Here is a 25006-nt window from a genome sequence, read left to right on the forward strand (position 1 = left end):
CAAGGAATCATTAGGTAGTAAATATTTTTGTTTTGTGTGTCATAACGTTATGCAAGGGTACTTGTCTTGCTGTAGCAAATAGGTTGTTTCCAATGGAATAAATTGGACAGAGACACTGTCAATATCAACAGTATACTCAGAAATAGTTTTTAACTGTTGAAGTTAACGTATTGGTGGTAATTGGGATCAATTGATTTGCATTCCATGAGTCTGTAAACTCATTAATGACAGAGTGTTTAAAATAACTTTTAAAAATTCCATGTCATGTATCAAGGATGAATAAGTTTGCTTATGTAGTAATTCTTTGGTCTTCAGTGTGGTACTTAATATCTATAATAATTGAAAATTACTGGAATTTTGCTGATGACAGCTCAATTATATGAAAATTATTTCCAATAAATTGCACCCCCCTCGATTTGATTTGTAAGCATTAATATATCATTAAATTTGTTTTAATATATTTTAGTGTTAATATGCCATATTTTGTCCTTATTTTTAATAGGGAGGTTTGTCAACCACTCCTGTGAGCCAAATTGTGAAATGCAAAAATGGAGTGTGAATGGCTTGTTTCGTATGGCATTGTTTGCTCTCCGGGAAATAGAGGCAAATGAAGAGTTGACTTACGACTATAACTTTTCATTATTCAACCCAGCAGAAGGACAGGTAAGAAATTATGAGACAATGTAGCGCTAAATATAGTGTGCAAAAAAAGGTTTAATCATTTATAGCCCTCAAGGCTAAAAAAAAAAGTCACGTAAAAGTCAAGGTAAAAAAGACTCCTATCCTTCCAATATTATATATGAGAGCCAAGCCATTTATTTCCAATTTATATTGTTATAATTAATGCTGTTATAAGTAATGATCATATATTACAAGTCATGATCAAACTACTGTGGTTACCTGGGAAATATTCTGGCAACTCCTATCTATCTCTTGCAATGTATCTTAAAAATTTTATATAATTGTTACATAGGCAGTAGGTCATCTGATTGAAGGTGTATGTATTTGCTTAGGTTGATAACATAAGTTAAATAGATGTGTACTTTGCAGTGGATTACCTTAACTATGTGTCTTCATGCTAGAGGTGTGGAATTATTCTGATGTTGCAATTGCTGTTGTAAATTTCATTTCACTTATGGTCTTCATCTATAATTTGTTACTTGCTGAGAATTATAACCCTAGTCTTGTATTTTCAACAAACATCAACTTCAACAAATAATATGATGAGCATTGTTTTTTGTCCTTATACGGCAATGGATTTCAACGAGTATACGAGTGAAGAAGAGGATTTAAGGCAATCATTAATGTTAATTTGCAGAAAATGAGAGTGATTATCTGTGTGCTTCTGGCAAGTTCACTGTGCATCAAGAGAGGGTTAAGGTTATGTGATTTGGCTAAGCAGTGTGAGGAATGTTTCCCTGAGGAACAAAGTTGACCATAGGCAAAATTGCGCTAAGCGAGACTTGAGTCTACTGTGGAATGTTACAATGATCGGTGCTCCTCTTTTTCAGCCCTGTAAATGTGGCAGTGAGAACTGTCGAGGTGTGATTGGAGGCAAGTCTCAGAGGCTCAATGGCACCGGTACTATTTCCATCAGCTCAGGCAGTGGAGGTGGTGCGGCTGGCAGTGGTGCTATGGGAGACGATGGTGGCGATGGCAAAGGAATGCTGGGATGTAAAGGGAGGCGAAGCGCACGCAAGAGTGGCAGGATGCGCCAGAAGAAGGGAGGGGAGGGAAGTTCTGGCGTGAGGCAAGCAAATCTGATGCCTGTTCGGCCGATGTCACATCAACAGCGATGCTTTGCTCAGATTCATCACTGTTTTTTGCTCAGAAATTTGGAGAAGGTTTGTGAATAATCTTTCTCGTGGGTTTTTTGCTGTCAATCCTTGTAGATTATTGTATTTCCTAGCCTCATTCCACATGCTTTTCCTGTGGATGTAAAATGTGTACCTTATTTGTCTCCGTATTCAGTATTTATTTACTTATCACCAACTTTTTTTTCTGCCTTCTGGTATTCTTTTGCACTCTCATACTCTCCTTGTAAAAAGTGATGGAGAAGCAACTCTATGATTTCAATCTTGATCACTATGTAAACCATTTGATTATGTTGCCTTTCAACAAAACAGAAACAGTCTGTGGTAAATAAAATCCTTTTAGAATCACTGTATTTTTCATAAATAACTAAGCCAGAGGCTATGTTCGAAAGAGAGAGGCCACTCATTGTTTCCACGAATGGGGAACTTTCTTATTGTTGTACAGTTTATTTTTTATTTGGTGATTTGTTTATGCTTCTGTTTTTTTGATTTGAATAATTTTACCTTCTCGCATGGCTAAACTCCCCAATATTCCATCTCAATTCTTGGTTGTTAAATACATCCATGTGGTGTTCAACTTTTTTTTTTACTCATAATTATACTTTTGTTCTCTCTTCACTTAAGTCAGTTTTGTAATTTTCTATGAATATTTTTTACTAAAACCGGATGTTCAATTCTAGTTTAAATTTTTTAATGTTTTCTTTTATGAAAAATTAGCAGTTATTGAGCTGGCATGTTTTAATTAATTTGTTTCGATAAATTTTGGCTTAACCATTGGTGTTTCATGTAGGAATTTGTTAAACATGATGCGTTCTATTGGTTAAGTATTATTCTGGTAATTTTTGGATGACAGTGTTGTAATAACTCTACTCACCATGGTTATCCTAACACTTCACTTGGTGTTTCAGGTTAAAAGGATGAGAGAGAAATTGAAGAGAGCAGCTAAAAAAGATCAGCAGCCCTGCGGATACAGCAGACCACCTCAAGCCAATGCAAAAGCAGCTGATGTCTTTCTCACTCAACTAAATGCTTTGTCCACCCCTCGATCTATGAGGACTAGGAGGTTGGCTCAAGCTGAGGACAATCCTGAGCTGACAAGGACAGCTAGGCTTGCTTATGTATTCCGGGATATTTACAACAAAGTTGTTGATGCAAAAGGTATAATTTATTTGCCACTTCTCTTCTCCATATAACCATAGTTTCTGTAAATTGCGAAATATCTCTTATTTTTGTCTGCTGTAAAATAGGGCATAATAGAAAGACTTTATTGCATGGAGTGTTATAAGGTATTTTTGAAAATGGATTACTTTTTCATTTAGGAATATCCTAAGTGGTCTAAGTTTGGTATTTTGCGTTGATAATTTTAATAATTTGTCAGGAGTGTTCCTGGATGGTAGAAATAGTTACTCTTCTTTTGTTCTCATTTTTTGTATTAATATTAATATGTATATTTTCTGCATGAATTACTATCTATGTATATTTTTCTAATTCATTGAAATGGTTTTGCGTAATTTTAGATGAGAGGAGTCTACTGTTGGCTGAGCCATTTGTTTCTCTGCCATCGAAACGGAAGCATCCTGAGTATTATGTGAGAGTGAGTGATCCAATTGACTTGGCCACGCTGGAGCGTAACATCATCACCGGATTCTACAAAACAGTGGAGGCATTTGACAATGATTTCACTAGACTGTTCTCAAACAATATGAGGTTCTTTGGACGAACATCAGAACTTGGCATCGCTGCAGCTCGTCTCTTAAAAATCTACAACATGGCCAAAGCAGACTTCTTGTCACAACTGGAAGATATCCTAGGGGAAAGTCCGCCAGCATCATTTATTCCTGATTGTGATATAGGTAATTTTTATGGCTTAGTCTCAAGCTTGGATGTATAAATTTCTCTTGGTCATTATTCCAGAGTGTGTGAACGTATTGTTCTGGTGATTATACTTTTCATTAGGCAATGGTTTTGAAATTGTGCATGACATTTCAATGGTAATACCCTCGAAGTTTATGTGCCAGATTGATGAATAAGTATTTAAAGACTGGAACCCCTTTAGATAGGGAGCATCTAGCAATTCCCTTTTCCTTGAAACTCAATTGTTTTTCCATAAATCATTCTCCTTTTTGTGTAAATTACTTAATTTTTTCTTATAAATTGATATTTTTTGTGGAAATAGTCATTTGAGTGAACAGAATTGAATAGTTTCCATCTTCTTTGATTCTACTGTGCTGCATCTTTTGACAATAACCCTTTAACTGCCAGTCCATTTCTGGTGGGATGTGCGAAGAAGTCTATTTCCTGGAATTTGCAAAATTTCAGCTACTTAATTTTATTTAATACATCTAGATTTTTTCCCTATATGAAAAATATATTTATAGCTTAGAACTGTAGATAGATTATGGGGGTTTACTTACATTACAGCCGTTAAAGGCCACAATCACGGAATAAAAAAAGTCAAATAAGTCGGGCCGATAAATTGGCCCGTGGCATTTTTAGCACAACCGGTGAGGGCCCATATGTATCGGCCCGGTGGCAGTAAAATGGTTAATAGTGCATTCCATAATTCCATGTGGGCATGCTCCTAATGTTCTATTGGGAACTGTAGTTGGGGACTGCAGTGCTTTAATCACCTACTGTAAAAACCACTGCTCCATTCAATGCATGGGAAGTAAACCATTTGGGTGGGTGGGCAGAGTGTATTTATTGCTCGGGTGTGTATTTCTATAAAATGGTCTTCTATTGTAGACAACAAGCAGTTATACTAAGTAATGATTTTACAAAAAATTAGAATACATGTTTTTGGTGCCAAGTTCATGTGTAGTGAAAACAGATTGAATCATGTGGGCACTAATTAGGCATGTGTGAAAAGTTCTTGGGATCGCCACTGGGTCAGGAACTGCATTAGTACCAACATGATGGCTGAGTCAGACATCGAATCCTCGGCAGTGATGCAGTTCCTGACCAGGTGGCAATCCCAAGAACTCTTCAGGCGGTCAATTTGCTGGGAAAGCACTAAATCTTCAATCCTCACTAATTAGACTCGCTTGAAGTCAATTTTCTATGTCAGGGGTCTCCAATTTACTAGGCCATGAGGGCCACTCCAAGGCCATTGCAAGTTTCGAATCGCCCCCACGGGCTGGATAGCAAATTTGCCGATGACTGAAGTATTCAATACCAAAGTCTACTGAAGAATCCAGTGGCATATTTCTTATTTACAAACAGTTGAAGGCAACTTTGACGTGCAGTACAGCGCTGCAATGCTCCTAGCGGTGTCTCACAGAGTTAAACGAGCGAGAATCGCACTCTACTTGAAACGAGTGCGCGGGCCAGATGAAAGCCCTCTGCGGGCCGTATTTTGGAGACCCCTGGTAATATTGGAATAAATTATGATATTTTTTAACTCGTTGTTTCAACTGTATTTTGTCCATTGCAGGTGGAGAGGAGGAAGATGTGATCCGTTGCATCTGTGGGCTGTACAAAGATGAAGGCATGATGATTCAGTGTGAGCGGTGCTTAGTGTGGCAGCACTGTGACTGTGTAGCTGCTGACGAAGGCGTTGAGCACTACTTATGTGAGCAGTGCAACCCAAGACCTGTGGATCTGGAAATAAAGATGACTCCTCAGCCTGACTTCCATCCAAGTCCTGGAGTGGTTCATTACATTTCACTCTTGCGTGGAAACCTTCAGATCAGACAAGGTATGTGCAAAACTAATGTGTTCTTAAATATTCTTCACTAGGATGATTTTCGATTAGCATTTTTGCATGTGGTTCTTGCATGGGCACTGGCAACTAATTCTGTAAATCTACCATTGTTTTATAGGCGATGCTGTTTATGTTCTGCGGGACATGATCAGCGAGGAAGGAGATAAGTCAAACCCACCAGTGAAGCATACTTATAAAACTGTGAAGGGGATCAAAGTTACTGACCTTGATATATTCCGAGTTGAAAGGCTGTGGAAGGACAAGAAGTATGTATCCATTAAATGTTGTGCTCCATGGAATATTTGTGTGTCACTGAGGTTTTGTGATGCCCTTTACTGGACTCAATGTCACACATGAGCTCAGAATTTTCTTTGTTCTCTTCATCTCATTTGACATATTTTCCTGTTTTTTTTAAATTCTCTTTGTCTTGCTTTTTGCTTTCCTGTTCTCTTATCTCAAGCACATAATTTTCATTACTTCCTCTTAAGGTCCTGCTGATTTCTATTTTACTTGAGGTTCTTGTTAGAAGAGTCCTATTCCTTTTACAGTTTCAGAGCAATCTAACATTATTGTATAGTGAATTGATCAAACTCTTTATGTTCATTTTATTCTTGAGTTAATAATATAGTGTAAAACCAGTTTAGATTTTCGATACACACTCACTTTAATACATACTCTTGAGAATTGTGGACATCATGACAATGTAGCCAAATCAGTAGTCAAAAATGTTTTATAAAAATAGAAAGTTAAGTTTGACGTGTTATGATGATAAGATGTGCTGGCTAGAGCTATTGCCTCCCTTTTCTGTGGCCAGAGTTCAAATCCTAGCAGTTGTCTGTGTCATCCTCTTTCTTTTATGAGTACTTTTTATACCAAACTGAAGTGTTTGATCATAGGGAAGAAATGTTAAAATATGCAGTAGAGCTTTGATAATTCATCCTTACAAAGGGGGTAGCCCAAATAGATTGTTGTAATAATAATAATACATATATTCTTGATCAATTTAAATTTTTTTTACTGTGTGTTGTGTCATGAATTCTCTGCATGTTTTCTGCTCATTCCATTGGAACACTAGTTGTTTTGGTTTGGGAAAGGGAGAATTGAGAAGAGTAGGATTGGGAGGATGAAGGAATGGTTGGGGGGACTAGCTAAGGCTGTAATTGGTAGATAATCTGGAGAACAGATCATCTAATTATGTATAAAAGAGGCTGTTATGAATGCCTCAATGTTTTTTAAAACATAAGTTTACTTTCTGTCATGAACTTCCTTCTGAGCTTCGTTAATTTTTTAATATATCCAGCTCAGCCCAGAAACCAATGATAATTATGGGGATTAGTTGGTGATTTGACAAACTTGTATGACTGTTTAGCAGGTCTCATTATCTGTAAGCTGCAAATCTTTAATGGGTTTGATATCATTTGTTTCAGTGGCGAGAGGTTTGCTTTGGGCCACCACTATCTGAGGCCACATGAGACATACCACGAGCCAACCCGGAAATTCTTCCCAAATGAAGTTATGCGAGTGCCATTGTATGAAATCGTTCCCCTTGACCTTATTATGGGTCACTGTTGGGTGCTGGATCCATCAACTTACTGCAAAGGACGTCCTGCTGGTGCGCCGGAAGAACACATTTATATATGTGAATATAGAGTGGATAAAAATGCTCGTCTCTTCACCAAGATAGCCAAGCCAAAATATTCCATCTGTATGAAGACTTACGCTTTTGAGAAATTTGATGTTCGTCTCAAAATATCAAGGACGTACACGGTAAGTTTGCTTACGTTTTAGAAACTAAACTTAAGTGTCTTTATTTTATCATGGAAAAGAATTGTTAGAATAAAATTTATCTATACATTATAGTTTGAATGACCATCAGCAAACTATTCTTTCATTTACTTGAATGTTTTAGTTTGGTTAATTTACCAAATACTAGAAGGGGTAAACGAAACTAACAGTTTATATGGAGCGACTAATTACGTGTTGCTGATTCTCTTTCTGAGTTTTTGTGAGTTTCCATTGCATTGCTGCAATCACGTAATGATGCAGAATATGAAACAGGTTTCAATCTATGCTTAGTGTTAATGATAATTGATTGACAGTATGTCAGAGTAATATTCATTGCATTCCTTCTTTCTTGAAGCCTCATGGTCCCGTTGCTCCAAAATCTCGTGCACGAAGTCGTTCTGCTGCTCCAGATGATGATGCCTGCTCAGGAAAATCAGATGCTTCAAGGACAAACCGTCGGGTTATATCAAACAGCATGAGATCGCAGCCTGCTCAATCTGAACTACGTGATGTCAGGAAAGAAATTCCTTTTGCGAGGGTGAGTTACACTTTCATGTGAACTACATAGCTCCTAAATATTGTATTATTGTAGTGCTGGGCTCAATTTTGGGTGTCTGTTTCTCCAATTGGTGTGCAGCTTTACCCAGCCTAATTGCCCAACTGGATATAATGGTGTATCAAGATATAAAATAATTGATTTTTTATTGTGTTATGCTCAGTTTAGTGAGTGTTCATAATATCAGGAAAATTGCTTTCTTCGTTGAGTGCTCAATATATCCAAAGTTGAAGGATGAAGCCCCTCAATTTCTGGATTCACCTTCCATTTCCATTTTTATTTCATTTCTGTGCTACCGAGGTGTACTTCGTGTCGCATGATGTGTAGCGATGATCACTCAAGTTGCTGTGTGACAGCAGAAACCATATTCCAGACACCCCATCTACCAGTCATGCCACACAAATTTGGTCGAGAGGTTATCTTAGAATGATGAGGTGCCATCTCAACATCCGTGACACTCAAGATAAACATGCTTTCGTAAAGGCATGTAAAGTGTAATTGTTCAATTGTGCATCATGCAGCCATAGGTATCTTAGATGCAAGATGTGAAGCTAGAGAAATTTGGCGAGGTGTATTGTGTTATCACAAATTGATTGATGTGTACCCGTATTCTAGACAACTCTTTTCAAAATGCGGAACTTTTCTTATAACAATAGCGATTTTATCATGTGCTTGCTTGCCATTTTGTAACACGTTTCTGCAAGACTACTTAAAATAATTACACACCGAGTTAAAAGCTGAAGTTCCTTAAAACGCCAGATGAATGGCATTAGTAATTGAGCTAAGAGAAAACAGGAAAAGATCGCACCAAAGAATGACCGCCAAATTAACAAGTAATCTCTTTTCCGCAATCACAGTGGTATATAGTCTAAGCAGATATTGTAATACTGTCTGTTAATGTTCAAATAACTGTTGAAATAGCTTGTAATCCTTAATGCCTTGGTGTTACTTTACTTTGATATTACTTCGTAACTCCCTCCTCTCCACTTGACATGAAGTATTGTAATTTTTGGCACGCCTACTTTTTAGTAATTTTATGTGCATAGTGCTTAGGATCAAAAAAATGATTTTTGTATTCTTATAAAATAAATAAAATCAGCACTCATATGTCAGAATGTATTTAATGTTTAAAAATGTATTTCATCATTATTAAACTTTAGAATCCATTGGGTTGTGTGTTAATATGCTCAATTGTGCCAGTCACCATCTTTTTAAGCTTCAACTGATGTAAATGGTGGGATTTGAAAGTCCTAATAGCGGGATTTAATTACATTTGAAGGATAGAAGTATTTTTGGGCCCTGAGGGAAAATATTGTGAATTAGGGTAAAACATTAATTCTGGGAACATAAAAGTGAGGTTTCACTGTATTTTTGTTGGTTGCACAGCACAAGTATCTATAGAATTGTAAATTGGTTGTTTTCTGTTTCATGCTGTACCCTTTTCAGTAATCATCCTCTTCTCAAATTCACTAATTTTTTTACGTACGATCTGTGCTTACAGAGGATTCAGCAGAAGGAGAGGTTGAATAGGATACTCCTTCGTCTACTTGCACAACTTCCGACCAAGCAACCCCTAGACCTCTCGTATCTATTGGAACCTGGAAGGCGCCATCGCAAGAAACCTGCTCTCCTCAACACCTGAGATTGGCTGATGTAGGGGACTGGGAGATTTAAGAGTTAGTCTTGATCAGAAGTTGGCTGGTGGTGCAGTACAATGTTGGTTGGGAAGATGTTGGATGTTTACCCATTCCCCTCAGCAGATGATCAATGTCTCCTAAGGTGTGCTTGGTGCACCCGTTCAACTGGAATATGCAAAACAATGGTGAGGCCCATTAATGAATTTGGAGTCACCCCATGTCCTAATTGATGTCAAAGCCTCGCTCTGACGTTTATTGTAATACATCATTGTGGATTTCTAACTAATATCCTAATTGTGAATGGAGTACTTATATCATTCGTTATCTTCTCTCGCTTGGTATTCTATTAGGATCTAAATGTAGGTCTGTTTCTGCATTTTTTCATATTTTTTCAAAACATCACCTGACCAAAATGATGGATATGTGATTAAAAAGTTGCACTGCCTGGCAATGCTGGAAATATTATATAATAATCTTAAACTAACGTTGCTAGATATTTTATCCATTAGCTTTTCTCTATAAAGATTTTTAAAAATGAAAAAAATAGATGAAATGTTGTTCCTGGTGATTTCTTTTCGTTTTTGAAGAAGAACGAATTCTCTCTGTGAAAGCCCTCTAGTAAATGTTGGCATATTAAGGGCTTAAAAATTGCCCTAAAAATGTTATGAAAATTGCAGTTTTATCAGTATGGTGGTGTTTGCGTCCAGTGTTAAAGAATGAACTTACTTTAACGTTAATAATGTTAGAAAATGAGATAGGAGATGTATGAGTGGTTGCTTAATAGGATATTAAGACTAGGAATCCATTTTGGATATAGCTTATCCTTTATGAGTGAAAAAGTACAAATTAAACGAGAGGAGCTGATAATGTGAGAGGTCTTTTAAATGTGTGCTTGTGTTTATGTGCGTGTGTGTACATATGTATGACATGAGTACATATACTTTTATTCCGACTGAGATAAAAAAGAGGGTTTTTAGGTATAAAACTTTTTTATTATTTCTTACAAATGTGTGAAAAGTCTATTTTTATGCTAGTCAAAAACTATTTTCTTGCATGCAGTTGTTACTCGTATCTTGAATGATTTTAAGTGAATTGTGTGTGCTGTGTGGGAGGAAATTTGGCACCTCCCATACTGAATGTTCGATTTTACGATGAAATGAGGCATGCACTCAGTTCGACCATGCTCCAGTGCGTTGACAGTCTCTGTCTTATAGCCATAGTTTTTGTTGGTGTCTGTTTTTGGCATCTTATTTTATGAGTAACAGATGAAATTATGAGTGAGAGGGAATTTTTTTTACCTTTGAGCGAAAGGTATCATGAGGAGTCTCATGTGGTACTGTGTCATATTCCACAGTGCTTTGTGATCAGTATAAAATACTGGCTAATGTATTTATTCTGTACATTCTCTGGAGTATGTAATACTCTCTTGTTAGTGTTATAAGGTTTTTAATTGTACAGTGTGGTTAATTTAATGAAATCAAATGCAGTTGATAAAAATCTGTGAGTGTGATTGCTGAAGAAATATCCTGTAGTATAAGGTGTGTGTGTGTGTGTGAGGAGAGGACTATCTCTGGAGCAATAAGTATTCAAGTGACTTTTTTTAAGTTTACATTCATTACTGTTAGACTAACTGCACGAGGCATTTTAATGCAAGCATTATTAAATCATGTACATAAATTTTGCTCATTTCTCATTGACAGCTTTTTGTGTACAGCCAATTCGTAGATTTGGTGTGAGTACCAGGACTGTAATTCATTATAATTTTTTTAAAGAAACAAATATTGCACATCTCATTTGAGTGAATAAAAATGCCTTCCCATTAACCTATTGTTGGCTGGTCCCAATGAAAGGTGTTGTGCGAATGGCTCTCTGGAGTTTTAGAGCAGGTTGCGACACTTAAAACAGACTTATTGTTGTCAATGTGGATTTTATTCTGTGTATTGAATTTTAAAATTTCCCAATGTCAGTATCAACATCCTTTACTGTAAACGTTTGTATTCCTCCCTGGGAAATATTTTCTCATTTTTTTTACGTACCCGTTTAGTCATGTATTGGTGATGTCACAGATTCCTTGCCTGCATGCATTTGGGAACGTGTTGCACTTTCCTGTTCGTCATCCCAGTAAAGTATCCCCACCGACTGATCACAAACCGGTATGCCCCTTAGCATTCCAGTGTAAAAGAGTCACATCACTCCGTAACTCAAGAGGATCTCTCGGTCCAATAATTTAGCTTTTAGTCAGCTGTTTTTCTTCTCCGGCCATCTCGGTATTTGGGTGGTAAATAGAGAAATGTTGACTGATACTACTCTACTACATTTAGCCCAGTAATTGTGATTTTAAAACCACTTCTGTTATACAGGATCATGTTCAACAAGTACATTTGAATCATGGAATGTGAAATATATTCATCATGCATAAAAATGTGTTATTTATTTCAATCTTCCTTTATGTACACTTAGGTATTTACCTTATTTGCTTGTATAATTACTTTGTAAAATAAACCCTGATTGGGTATAAAACTCTACATATTCTTTTTTTATTTTTTGTATTTACAAATTTTATTGTCTTTGAAATATCTTATTTAACTTGATGAAACTGTGGCTGTGGAAAAATTTCTGGGATTTCAGAGAAGAATTACTTTTGTTAGGTAGCCTGTCACCTACAACGAATGGATTGACCACAGAGCTTGAATCATTAGGTAATTTATCACATTAAAAGTTCTGGAATTTTTAGAAAATATAGGTATATTTTATCATTTCTCCTCATTAAACACTTGGGTCCTAATTGGGAGAGACAAGAATACCAGGATAACTCCACTCACAAAAAAGAGAGGTGTAAAATACTATTATGCTACTCATAGCGTGGAATACATTTTCCTCTCGTAGGCACTGGCAGGAAAGTGTTGAGTGAGTTTGCCTTTTGGGGTCCCTCGATCACATCATCAATGGGGTCGTGCCTATCACCCTCCTCTACATTCTGTTGCCGAATCAGGCAGTTCATTTCTCTGAGGATCTATCAATACATGGACCAATTAAATATGTCTGTATATTCACGTGGGTGAAACTCATCTTTTAATTATGTTTTGTCTAAAACTGGTTTATTTTGCCACCATGTACATATCACCTCTGTGGTTATTACATTTAAATGTAGATGGATCCAAAAAATTTCAACATTTCTAATTGTATTTTAGTTTCTATTTCACTTCGGAATCTGTAAAATACACTTTGACTAATGTCACTCGTTCTGTCACAAATCTCAGCGTTTTCGAAGGAAGGGAATGGACCAGTTATCACGCTCATTATGGCCTCATGAATTCTTACTGGTGGTAGTGAACCAATGTTCAAGATGGTGCACCAGCCACCATAGTACTTCAGCAACTGCAAAACAAGAAATTATTGCAATCATGAATGCTCAATCATAAGGTTAACTGGGAAATCGGTAATCTGTAAGAAGGTCATAAATTACCTTCTTACAGATTACTGATCCTGCTCAAATTTTAATTACTGTGGAACTTGTTACTGGACTATCTTCAGTGCATAATGTAGATTTTTTTCTGAGCATGAGATAGCCTTTAAGTCTTGCACCTTCCACTCATAGCAGTCTTAAATGCTCAGCTTATATAGGGAGGGGTCAGTGTTAAAGTGGGCAATCTTTGTCATTTGGTATTAACTCTGGCATGATATGGCTAAAACCATTTTTTTAAATGCAATAGTGGACCAAAGTCCAAAGTTAATTTATTTCCCACTTGGAGGCAGCAGTCCACATGTGCACAGAAAACATGATTTTTCTTCAGTGTTGAAGTGAACCAAGCCTACAAACCATTGTTTTTATACTCAACTGGTTACATGTGTGCTGGCTAAGATTTGAAAGAGGTTTGCCATTCAAAATTTAAAGAAAATCTGGATGAAATGTCTACTTTTCCAATATTTGGGTTGAAGAAGAAGGCAGAAGCAGGGAGACCACTACTTTGCTTGACTTCAGACAATCAACTCTGCCTTTACCCAACACGAATACCTATGACTGAAGAAAAGAAATAGACATGATGTCGCGGCTCCCTTACATTCCTCCAGTATTCCATAAATACTACAGAACTCTGCCTGCTGCGATAACAACTCGCTCATTTGCATCATCAGAACGTTCTACAGCTGAATACAATGATGAAATTGAGTATCTATAATCTAATCATGTAATAAGTTGCCATTTCTTATTGCTTTAATAATAATTATAATTAATAATAAAAAGAATTATTCTGGCTAAGTTTCAATGTTTTGATTTACTTAATCCTATTTTTTTTAAACTTGCAGAGGCAAAATGAACCAAGTCCTGCACTTAACAATAAATGGCATTCCAAAGTGATGCAGGTTGTACAAAATTCAATATTTACTCATGTTAATAATCATGGAATTTATTACTGAAGTTTACCTTTAAAGGTCTTTTTCTCAAAACTTGATTCAATGGACTTGGCCCACTTTAACACTGAATCCTCCATATGTGTTCATAAAATAATTACATAGCAGCAATTATGCTGTGCTATCTTGTGATCTTACTGACCATTTTCAGCAATCAAGAACAGGCTACCCTCCATGGCGTCTGCTAGGATTATTATAAGCATTCATCTACTCTCACCAAGCTTTGGTGTATTCGACTTAACCTCTGCAGACCTCGAGATAAGAATAATGGCAAAAACAGAGCCTCTTGCCATCTTAGACACTAATGTATCCACTCAATAAGGCACTCAAATGCTATTTCCACTTTGGCCCCAAGGAAAATTTTCAACATCTAGCATCAAAGGTTGTCAAGGATGAGCCACTGTTATTTGAAATATGTACTTCATCCCTTATGATATGTTTCATCTGGGTCTCACTAATCTCACAGGAGGTGAAGGGATTCCTGTAGACTGCCTTGAAATCAAACATTTTTAAAACTCTAGATATTCATGTGAGGCTGAGTTCAATTGGAACAAAAATTACCTTCAACCTATGCAACTTGTTCATCAGCTCACACAGAAGTGGAGTATCTTATCAGGGGGTGTGGAAACCTGCCATTAAGCCTCAATAAGTCTGTAGGTTATGGTGCTTCTGTGGCATTATATGTATTACAATTAAATGGAACTCCATTGCAATTAAAATCCATATGTAATAATTGACAGCTGAGATTTCTATCATAATTGTCTTATCCCTCCTGCACCTGAGCTAGAGGGGAAATTTATGGAAATGTCAAAGATAGGAGGAAACGAATGTTAGTGTGACTTAGAGGATCTTCACTCTACTGCAACACTGTGAGCTATCAGATAAGAGCCTATTCTCCTATCAGTTGCCTGTTAAATGTTGTTTCTTGACCGCATAATTCGGAACAGATACTTTTCAATCATGTTTTTAAAAAGTTTAGCTGTCATATATGATATCCATCTAGGTTAGGCATTGTGTTCAGAGCCCAAGTAAAAATTCTGATTTTACAATGGCATTTCTGAAAAATATAGATAGGTAATCATATTTTTCGGCTGTTGACAAATGAAATACTATTGAGGGAACTTTTTGAATATTTTATGACATTGTCATATGGATTGTGATTGATATTTAATTGATGCGTAAAAACTGACCGAGTTAGTAACGAGGAAGTCCTAAGAAGGGTAGGAGAGAAGAGAAGCCTCCTGAAAACCTTAATAAGAAGACGGAACAACCTTATAGTCCACATCTTGAGACATGATGGCCTGATGAAGACAATCATTGAAGGCAAGAATGGAAAAGGAAGACCTCGAACAAAATATATGGAACAAGTAAAGAGAGATGTGAAAGAGAAGAAATACGTAGGTGTGAAAAGATTAGCTGATAGGAGAACTGAGTGGAGAGCTGCGTCAAACCAATCCTAGGATTGTTGACCAGTGATGATGATGTAAAAAAATAAATGTGTCTTGCAAATTGATGTCTTGGCAACCAATATTACTGGACTCTGCACAAGCTCCTCCCACGTTTGACCACTCGCCCAGCCGCATAGTCAATTAAAGTGGGCTTATCTAAGAAACCTCCCCAATTTTTTTGGGTAACATTACGTAGTTGATAAAAAATTGTATGCTGCAAGTCGTCTTCGCCGACGGTAAAAGGGTTCGGGGGAAACAAAGCAGGGAACAAGTCCAAAAGCTACTCAACTTTATTCAAACCAAGTTGTACACCCCTATTCCGCTGCCCAACTACGACTGCCTCCCCTAGCTGCTGTCAGCCCATGTCATGGAGTCACTGAGAGAGGTCGTTTCCCAAGCAACTCTTCTGATGTCAACAGGAATGCGCTTAATGGCTGGGTTTCAAATGAAGTCCTTTTCTAGGCGGCTCTGGGCGTCATCTCGCAGCTTGAAATAAACTTAATGAAAGCCACGCTTACAATGTGTCATTTTAGAAAGGATCATGTGCGACTTTTTTACAGAATCTTTTATTACTTAGTTCTCCAATTTAAATTGTCTAAAATCATATTGTGATTTGGAAAATAAGAGTCCATTTGCCTGGAAGCTAAGAAAGTTTCTTTAAAAATAATTAGTCCATAAAACATCTTTCTACTTTGAAAAATTTTATTTTTTGGCCTCTCGCCTATCCTAGCTGATATCTTTATGGATAACCTTGAAAGTAAACTGTTCAGCTCTCATCACCCTCTTTTAAAAAACTTGTGCTACTACTTTAGATATGTGGATGATATTATTTGCTTATGGACCGGTAGCAAGAGACAACTGGCCTCCTTCCTTGGGCTACTCAATTCCCTCCACCGATCCATAAATTTTACAACTGAACTCGGAGGTGACTCAATCCACTTCCTAGATCTTACGATTTCCCTCATAGAAGGCAAACATGACTTCTCAATCTACCGGAAAAGTACCTTTACGGATGTACTTATCCCCGCAGACTCAAACCATCCTTACTCCCACAAGATTGCAGGCATTAACTCTATGCTTAACAGACTCCTTTGTATACCAATGACTGCTTCAAGTTTCAACCAGGAACTTAATGTTATTAAATCGATATGTTCTAATAACGGCTATCATGATGACCTCATCCGTAAATTACTGGCCAAAAAAACCCGAATAAGAGTATCGCCCACCCTAACCAGTTTGCTGCCGGTCCCCAAAACAGAACCCAAACGGTGGTGCAAATTACCTTTCCTTGGCCCCCTGTCTTACAGTGTTCACAACCTCATACCCAAAGACAAATACAGAGTGTGTTTTTACTCCCCGACCTCCCTTGGTAAAGTGATTTTTAACTCCAAGGACAAAGTGAATCCTGAAGACAAAAGTGGTGTCTATGCCCTGACATGCGACGAGTGCAACGGTGTGTACGTTGGTCAAACGGGCCGCAAGTTTAAAACTCGTGTCGATGAACACAAAAGAAGTGCTCGTTTGAAAGACTCCATTTCCCATTTTTCTAAACACCTGTCCGAATCCGGCCACAACAGTGATTTTAATATTAAAATTTTACATGTGCATGACAAAAGTGTAAAACTGGATATTTTAGAAATCACCAAATGCACTCTTGCACGTAACATCGAAATTTTTAATGATATGACTGTATTCAAATGTTCTAACTTTTTATCTACTGTTTTAAAATCTGACTTCTTCCTTGACAATCCTTCCTCCTCCCCTTCTCATTAACCTCGTTACCACCTGACTTTTATCTGCCTGCCCCCACCCCACCTCCCCAAGCTTTTATACTTTTTGTTTTGAACCTCCTATCCAACCAACAATGCCCAACCAACAATGCTCAATGCTCCTCCTCATTTAGTTCCCCCCCCCCCTCCTTCTTCCCTCACACTACTGTTGGATAAATAAGGCTGGATGTTGTATGCTTTTCTCAGTTAGTCTTGATAATGACGTTGTAACGTTGAAACTAGTAAACTGCAAAAATATAAGGTTGTGGAATAGTACTGTGTTTTTATTTAACCATGACTATTTATTAATCATGAATATATTTAATATTTTGCCATATTATAAGAGTGAGGGAAGAATAGTGGAACAGCCCTCCAACAGGATAATTACGTATGTACATACTATGGGTCTTATTTAGTCTTTGGGGAGGCAACTTTCTCCCATTTCCTTCTGCCCTTTGATCCATAACTGCACCAAACCCATTTAAATTGACATTTATGATAATTTGTAACCTAAGTGATATCCTGATAAATTTATGCTACATATTTTATTTTCAAGTTCTTTGTGATTATATTTAACTTCCTGTGCATTTAACTAATTCAAAGTGTCACACACCCTGGTTCTTTTAAATTACGTGAAATATTTTTATGACAAATTATGGATAATTTGTTGATTAAATTTGGTTTAGAAGCACTGTTATAGAGTTTAACCCTTTCAAGGCGGTGGAGTTCTCTACTTAGCAAGACTGCTGGTCTGAGCCCCAAGAGACTATTCCGTCCCCTCAGTATGGAGTATATATGCAGGACATTCGTTTAGAAGGTTTCGCAGATAATCACACTCTCTCAGCTCCAACCTTTTTCAACCCCTCCGAGCGAGGACTCCACATTATCTCGGACACCGAGGGTATTTGGGCACCCTCCTTTCTGGGTTTATAACCCTACCAGCAGCATTGGTTTGCAGTCAACTTATGATTTTTTATATGAATTATGTAGCTACATGGATAATTGTTACTTGCACGTAAATTGCACATTTTGAATTGAAGTGCTCGCTTTTTTCTGTGCATTGTTAAATTTTGAATGATGCTCCACCATCAATATTAACTTATTTAATACATCGATAATTTCCATATTGGTGTTTATACTGAAATCGAGGTGTAAGTTAACCTCTTCCCTACGCAGGGCGTGATTTCACGGCCTGAATTTTCTGATGCTAAAGAAGGAAGGCCGGCTTTTCACGGCTGGAATTTTTCGAAGCCAAAGGCCGTTTTTTCACGGTTCTGCGGTCAAGCATGCCAATTGGGTCCCAACCGCCATAAGGGTCCCTCAGCGTGAGAGGTTCGACCCTTTCCTATTGTCCGCGTGGGGATTATCTTGGCCCATTCCGGCTCTCAGTGTCCCACTCAAGGAAGGTGCTCATGGTCACTTACTTGTTTATAAGGTGGAATAGCTAAAAACGTAAATGTTGCATTTTTTTAAAATCAATGCGAGTAATTACATTCTGTATGTTCTGCTGATTGGTTCCAAATTTTAAACGGAATTCTAGCGTTCATATTAACGGAGTATCATCACCTAGAACAATTTTTGGAGACGCTAACGTTAGATGTTTAATTGTTATTTTTATAACTTACTAGCAAGTTTATAAGAGCGATATTGTAATGATTTACATTTAAAAGTGTACCTTACTCTGTTAGCTACATTCTAAGTGTACATTTGCGGTGAAATCGATAGAATATCCGATTTAACTTCTATGAAAAAAAGCCCTCGTAATGTAATAAAATTTGATTCCCTCAGTTGTTTGTCGTGAGCCAAAATTACAGCGGCTATTTTAATAACCTCTTACCAACCTTTGAATACAAAGGTATTATAAACGAATTTCGCTATAAATACTGATTAATGCATATCCTAAAAATTCGTAAATTTAATGTACCAATAGGGAATGTTTTACGTAGACACATGTTGTGAGAAGCATTCCATACCATCGTAGGAATAAGAACTGCTCTACCCAGGTAATTACTCTCATATTGTAAGTACTCTCATTGGTGTAAGTATTCTTATACTGATATATGTACGTGGAAGATGATAACCTCACTCTTCTCGGAAAAGCTCATTTGGCTATGATATAGTGCCGTTTTGGTGAAAACCCTAAAAATAACCGTAGAACTTCGTTTAAAAGTTCTACAGGCATTGCAAAATAAAAGGAATACATTGATGAACTGACATTTAATGCAACAGTAAAAATTTAAAAAATTAAAATTGCACTGGCAACAATAAACTGACCGCAAAAGTACGCCGGGATGGGCTGCCTTCGGGGAAAAGGGTCGAGGATTATATTTGCCCAGTTGCCAAGGGACCCCGCTAGGAAAGGTCGTTAAGGGGAGGAAGCGACTACCTTGTCAGTCCCAAGCCGAAAAAAAACTCCGTACGGGGCGAAAAAGAAAATCTCAAACCCTTCGTAGAGCCAAAAGCAACTTCCCGCGAAGGAGCTCGGCGCGAAAAGGTTAATATTTATGGTAGAATTTCATTTGAAAATTCTAAACCCTGCTCAAAAGACTAAAAAATTCAATTCTTAGTTTATATTTTTTGATACAGGAACAAATATTCATTTTGCAAAATGACTGAATTAACAATTGTATGACCGCGGACCCTTAACACTAAGAGGGGTAATATAAGATGAGGGGTCGTGGTACCTGCTCCAGTATTTCGAGATTAAGGCCCAAGACACACTGCGCTTGATCCTAAAACTACGACTTTGTGTACCAGTGACCGTCATAAGAGGGGGAGAACAAGGACATGGGTATTTATTCGTTTATGTATCTGTGTAGGAAAATCTCTGACAGATATTTCCGTAATTAGTTGTGCGAGGGTTAATACAATGCTCATGATCACTTACCTGACTTTTAAAGTCTTCGTGACATCTAAACCTCAAGTCTAAGTATTTAGGGTCATCTGCTGGTGATCTTAAAAAGCGTTTTCTTAGCCCTGGGCACTGTGAAATGTTGTCAAACAGTCCATGCCCTCCTTTGTCATTGGAGTCCAGTATATTCATTATATATCCAGCAACAGCATCTACTTCAGCAGAATGTACCCCAAAAATGTACTCTATATTATCAAGTCCAGTCAATAGTTCATCTTTACTGGACCTTGTACCATGTCTTATTTCTTTGATTGGTTCTTTTTGAATGTAGCCTATTTCCCCAGTGTCCACATCGAACATTCTTCTATCCAAAGTTTCTCTGCATTGGTCCAAAGGCGCATTCAAGTAAATAATTCTGTGGAAGGAGGAAATTTGATGGTAATGCTTTTTGATTCTCTAATTCTTATGCACTAGGAATATTTTTACTCCAAGATTTTTAAATTTACCCAAGTATATATGTATATGTACATACACATATACGGAAGTATGTAAACTATCCAATTCACTGAAGTAGATACATAAGTATACCTATAGCTACATTGTCAAATCCTACTGATTGAAAAAAGAATAGGATTATGTACTTATAATCTGCAATAGAAACTATGGAGATTACATCAAAAGTTAAATTAAGTGTGTAAATTTCTGTTGTGATATTTGAATGATATTTTAGTCTAAGAGGTTTTCTATATTCTCTCATCTGATTGTCTATATGTACCGATTTGCTATACATATGTAGTTGCAGTCCACTTCTTCAGATCGAGACTTTTCTGGAGAAATATGGAAACTAAGTTGTAATTAAGCCATTGAATGAATTTTATTTTATTTTGCTGGTTCAATGATTATTATTTTTTAGTTATTTTATTCATCAACCACTGTTTATATACTGATGCATAGTACCAATAATTCTGAAAAATTGGAAATTCGGAGAATATTTTTTCTATTTTGTAATTGATATCACCTATCTAATAAGTTTCAAGTGTATTACTGTGAGTTCTACATGGGATGATTTTAATTTTCTAAATTCAATTTTAAGTAAAATATGAATGAGCTTTGTTAGTATATAATATTGTAGCAGGCAACACTGTAAATGCATGGGAAAATACTTTTCAACGTAGATTGGAATTTCATGTTTTTTATCCATAAGAAATGATTTTCCAAAATTTTCAAATCAAATTATTGAAAAGCTATTTGCAAAGAGGAAATGCTTATACTTTCCATGCTTACAGCTCCATTTTTTACCTTATGCTGTCCTGTAAGAGACTAATACTGACAATTTTGCTGAGATTGTGGCATGTTGAATTGTAAGAGTTGTTTTGGCATATCATTGCTGCCATGCACAGCAAGTGAATCCTTGAAAAGATTTTTGTATCAGCATTTTCAGAAGTAGGCATTCTTTTACGCTTGTTGATTCAGCAAATAAGTGATGAGGATAAATAAGCCCCTAATGTAAACCCAGAAATTAGGCTGTTTGAAAGTCTGTTAGCTATCTTATAGTCTAGAAAATACGTGAAAAATGAAAAGTATTTATGAATTCTTATGCTTGGTGGTGTCAGCATCAGCATATAATAATTTCCTAGAGAATGAAATCTATATTGGGATCGGGTTGGTGTGGTGGCTAGAGTGTTGGCTTTCCACCCGGCGGGCTCAGGTTCAAATCCCGGTGGTGGAAGAGAATTTTCAGAGACTACCCGGTCCCTGCTTGAATGAAGTGTGGAGGATATTTCAAGCGCAACACTCCATCCGTCGGATGGGACGTCAAGCCGTGATCCCCTTGGCACCTTTTGTTAAGAGGAGCTAATTGCTAAGAAGAGCACCTAATGCTGATGCCGGGTTCCTCTCCACCCTTCCTTACCTACTCTTCCCTCATGGCGCAAATGACCTCAGCTGTCAGTCGCCTCCTCCAAATACCATACCCATGAAATCTATTTCAACTTGTCATTGAGAATATGATTGTTAGGTTGAAAAGTGGTGAAGTATTCCCAGCTAGCACATAATAAGTCATTGAGATAAGGTGAAAGGAAGAAATAAGGAAGTCTCTTATCAAGTAAGCTTGTTATGGGTTTCTTACGGCCAGGCCGACAAACATTTAGAGAAATGACAAAATGGATGCCAAACTTTCAGCACTTCCGTAGATGTTGTTTTTATTTCATCATTTTAGAGTATTCATTAAGGGATTTATGTATAAGAATAATTTTTCCATTCTTGGCACTTCTCTAATGTGAGTAGAAATGACATCATCCGGCCATAATTTGAAAATCATTCACATTTATGAATTGATGGCAAAACGACGGTTGTAAGAAAAACACATAATTTCACAAGAATAGGAACGTAGAATGATATAAAAATGCCGGAAGGAATCTCTAATGTATATTATATTCATCTGATTATCAGACCATAAATTAAATTCATAAATATTATATTGTGAGGACCTTGAATAATTTCAGTTTTTCATGCACCTACCAGCCAAGTTTTTTTCTTCATAATTGGATTTTAAACTGGTAACTACGCCTCTAAATCTCCCCTCTCTATACCTCTCATCAGTTGCCGTGGTGTAGTGGTTAACATTTAGAGCTGCGGATGCATATGTCATAAGTTTGGTTCTCCCTGGTATTAATTTTTTTTCTTTCCACTATAAGGATAAAGTACTTAAATTATGCTTTATATCTTATATAGCTGGTCGGTTGCAGATGCTAATTTTTTTCTATTTACGGGAAAATCTGTTATCAGTTGTTAAGCTCTTATAAAGACTCGCTGAATTTCACCGATAGGCTTTAAATTCATGTCGGGATGAGCAGCGTAGCAGGTGTAGTACGCTGCTCAGCTGCCTTTGGCGCTCCAGCAGATGCGACTTACGCTGTCTGAGGATATTTGACGGCATTCCTTACCTATTCTTCCATAAAATCTTACCCTTACCTCATATAAGCCCCTTAGCTTACGAAAAGCTGCTTATCATTTTTTTCCATGAGAAAACCATAAGAAACGGATAACTCTCTTACTTTGTGCTATCTAGGTTGTGTACTTCTGAGATTTAAATGAGACGTGTGTCTTCTTCTTGTCATCGTGAAATGCCAGTCACTGTTTTGCTCTTTTACCTGTTTGGTGGAGTTTCTATTTTATCCAATTCAGCTGCTTGCGATGCAGTTGCTGGATAACCAGTCAAGACCCATCCTTTCTTCAGGCAATCCTCTTTAAGCAGTCTTTCCTGATGGAAAAGAGATAATTTCTTCAGTCTCTTCTTTATATAGTCCAGAATTATTTTTTAGTGGGGCTGCTGAGAGTGTAGATGGGGTCTATAAGACATAGTCCTCCTGGGCAGATTAAGGTCATTGTTTTGGGAGAGGAGGGAGAAGGTATGCAGTACCCATCAGCAATAATTGGTCTGAGGTCTGATATGCATGGACAAGTGGCTTTCAGATATTCATCATTTAATTTTTAAACACACCAAGGATGAATTTTACCATAAAAAATATTTGGCTTAGCTGGAATTGGAACCCTGATCTCCAAATTTCTGGTCAGGCATGTTTGCCAGTTACACCAACAAGCCATTTTCTCAGAGCGAACTTCAGAATGGTTTTCACTGAACAAGGTGCTTACATCACAAACCCACACTGTGGCACATACGGTGGAGGTTGTGCTTACTAAATCACTGTCGGAGTGAAAAACCCTACTTTGTCACTCTATTCGGCGACGACGAATTCGGAGATGTCAACACCTTGTTTGGTGAAACCCATCCCGAAGTTCGCTCTGAGAAAATGGCTTGGTGGTATAACTGGCAAACATGCCCAACCGACAAGTGGGAGATCCAAGTTCAAATTCTGGCTCAGTCAAATATTTTTTCATGGTAAACTTCATCTTAAGTGTATTTAACTTTGCACCGGTGCGTGTGACTGCACACTAAGTCACTTGTTTCATGCTGTGCTTTGTAATAAAAATAATTGTTTGTTAAACTTTCATTGGAGAGCTATTATGAAGATTTTTATCTTTTTAGTTTTTCCAATAACTATAGGGGGCCACCCCCACCTTTATTCAGCGTGGTCAGTAGGACTGGTTTTCAGACAAAATACTCTTTTATCAGAATGAATTGCATTTGCCCAGCAGCAAGGGGTACCAAAGCAAATAAGCCTCCCTCAACGTATGCATCATTGTGCTACCACTGCATAGTAAATATTACTTGGGATTGTCAAACATTTAGTGATAATTTATTGTTTGCACAATTATTTAGGACACTGTTAGGTTTTCGTGATTTGTCTATTCTAAGCCAAGTGTTTGAGCCTCCTATTAGGTAAATAAATACAAAATTAATTTTATTATATCAAATTTGTTTATATGGAAATCTGTTTTGGTACATATATCCCAAATGAAAGTGTCTATTTCACCAGATTAACAGAAAAGGTTCCAAAATAATGGATAATTATCAAAAAGCCTCTTATCTTAGTATATCAGATCTCAGACGCACTATATTGCTGATAGGTATTGGATACCTCCAAGGTGCCATGGAAAATAATTAATGAACCCCTAAAACATCCATGTACCCTAATCCAACCTTGTGCATATGATGCAAAACAGTGGTGAAGGTTTGAGATTGTTTCTGAATGAAAAAACCCACATTACTGGACTCTTCCTCAATCTTCATTCATTCTTTTCACAAAAAAAGACTTAAAGAAACAATCAATACCAGAAAGGGTAATCAGCTAACCATTGGTGGCTGGTCTGGTGAAGGGATGTGCTCATAAAAATTTGGAAATAAGACACTTAGGGCCCTTTCTGAAAACAACTAGAGCGATTTTTCTGCACAGACCAGTTAAACATGCATCAAGTCTTTAAAATAAAATTCTCCTCTATATGAGTGGTAGTACACTGCTGTGGCACAGCGAGGGGGGGGTTATTTGGGGGATAAAACCCCCTGCTGAGCTCAGGGAAATTTTTAAGTTTAATTCATTTAATTTCAACTTAATTGGATTGATATTACTAAT

General features: G+C 37.1%; 2 protein-coding genes across 4 annotated transcripts in view; one reads left to right on the forward strand and one right to left on the reverse strand.

Annotated features, from left to right (window-relative positions):
- The window catches only part of LOC124167161, a 145392-nt gene extending 133475 nt beyond the window's left edge, over positions 1-11917 (forward strand). For all 3 annotated transcript variants that reach the window (XM_046544967.1, XM_046544968.1, XM_046544969.1), the window contains 9 exons: positions 503-663; positions 1512-1844; positions 2723-2972; positions 3332-3667; positions 5248-5511; positions 5636-5783; positions 6945-7284; positions 7658-7840; positions 9360-11917. In XM_046544967.1, coding sequence (XP_046400923.1) covers positions 503-663; positions 1512-1844; positions 2723-2972; positions 3332-3667; positions 5248-5511; positions 5636-5783; positions 6945-7284; positions 7658-7840; positions 9360-9500 — 2156 coding nt within the window. In that variant the 3' untranslated portion in view covers positions 9501-11917. The remainder of the gene's footprint in view (positions 1-502; positions 664-1511; positions 1845-2722; positions 2973-3331; positions 3668-5247; positions 5512-5635; positions 5784-6944; positions 7285-7657; positions 7841-9359) is intronic.
- LOC124167162 overlaps positions 11533-25006 on the reverse strand; it is a 31629-nt gene continuing 18155 nt past the window's right edge. The window contains exons 5-7 of the mRNA XM_046544970.1: positions 23126-23235; positions 20010-20388; positions 11533-12873 (exon numbers count right to left, since the gene is read on the reverse strand). Of these exons, the coding sequence (XP_046400926.1) occupies positions 12637-12873; positions 20010-20388; positions 23126-23235 (726 nt within the window). The 3' untranslated portion in view covers positions 11533-12636. The remainder of the gene's footprint in view (positions 12874-20009; positions 20389-23125; positions 23236-25006) is intronic.

Source organism: Ischnura elegans, chromosome 10 (assembly GCF_921293095.1).
Source record: "Ischnura elegans chromosome 10, ioIscEleg1.1, whole genome shotgun sequence".
NCBI classification, from domain to species: Eukaryota; Metazoa; Arthropoda; class Insecta; order Odonata; family Coenagrionidae; genus Ischnura; species Ischnura elegans.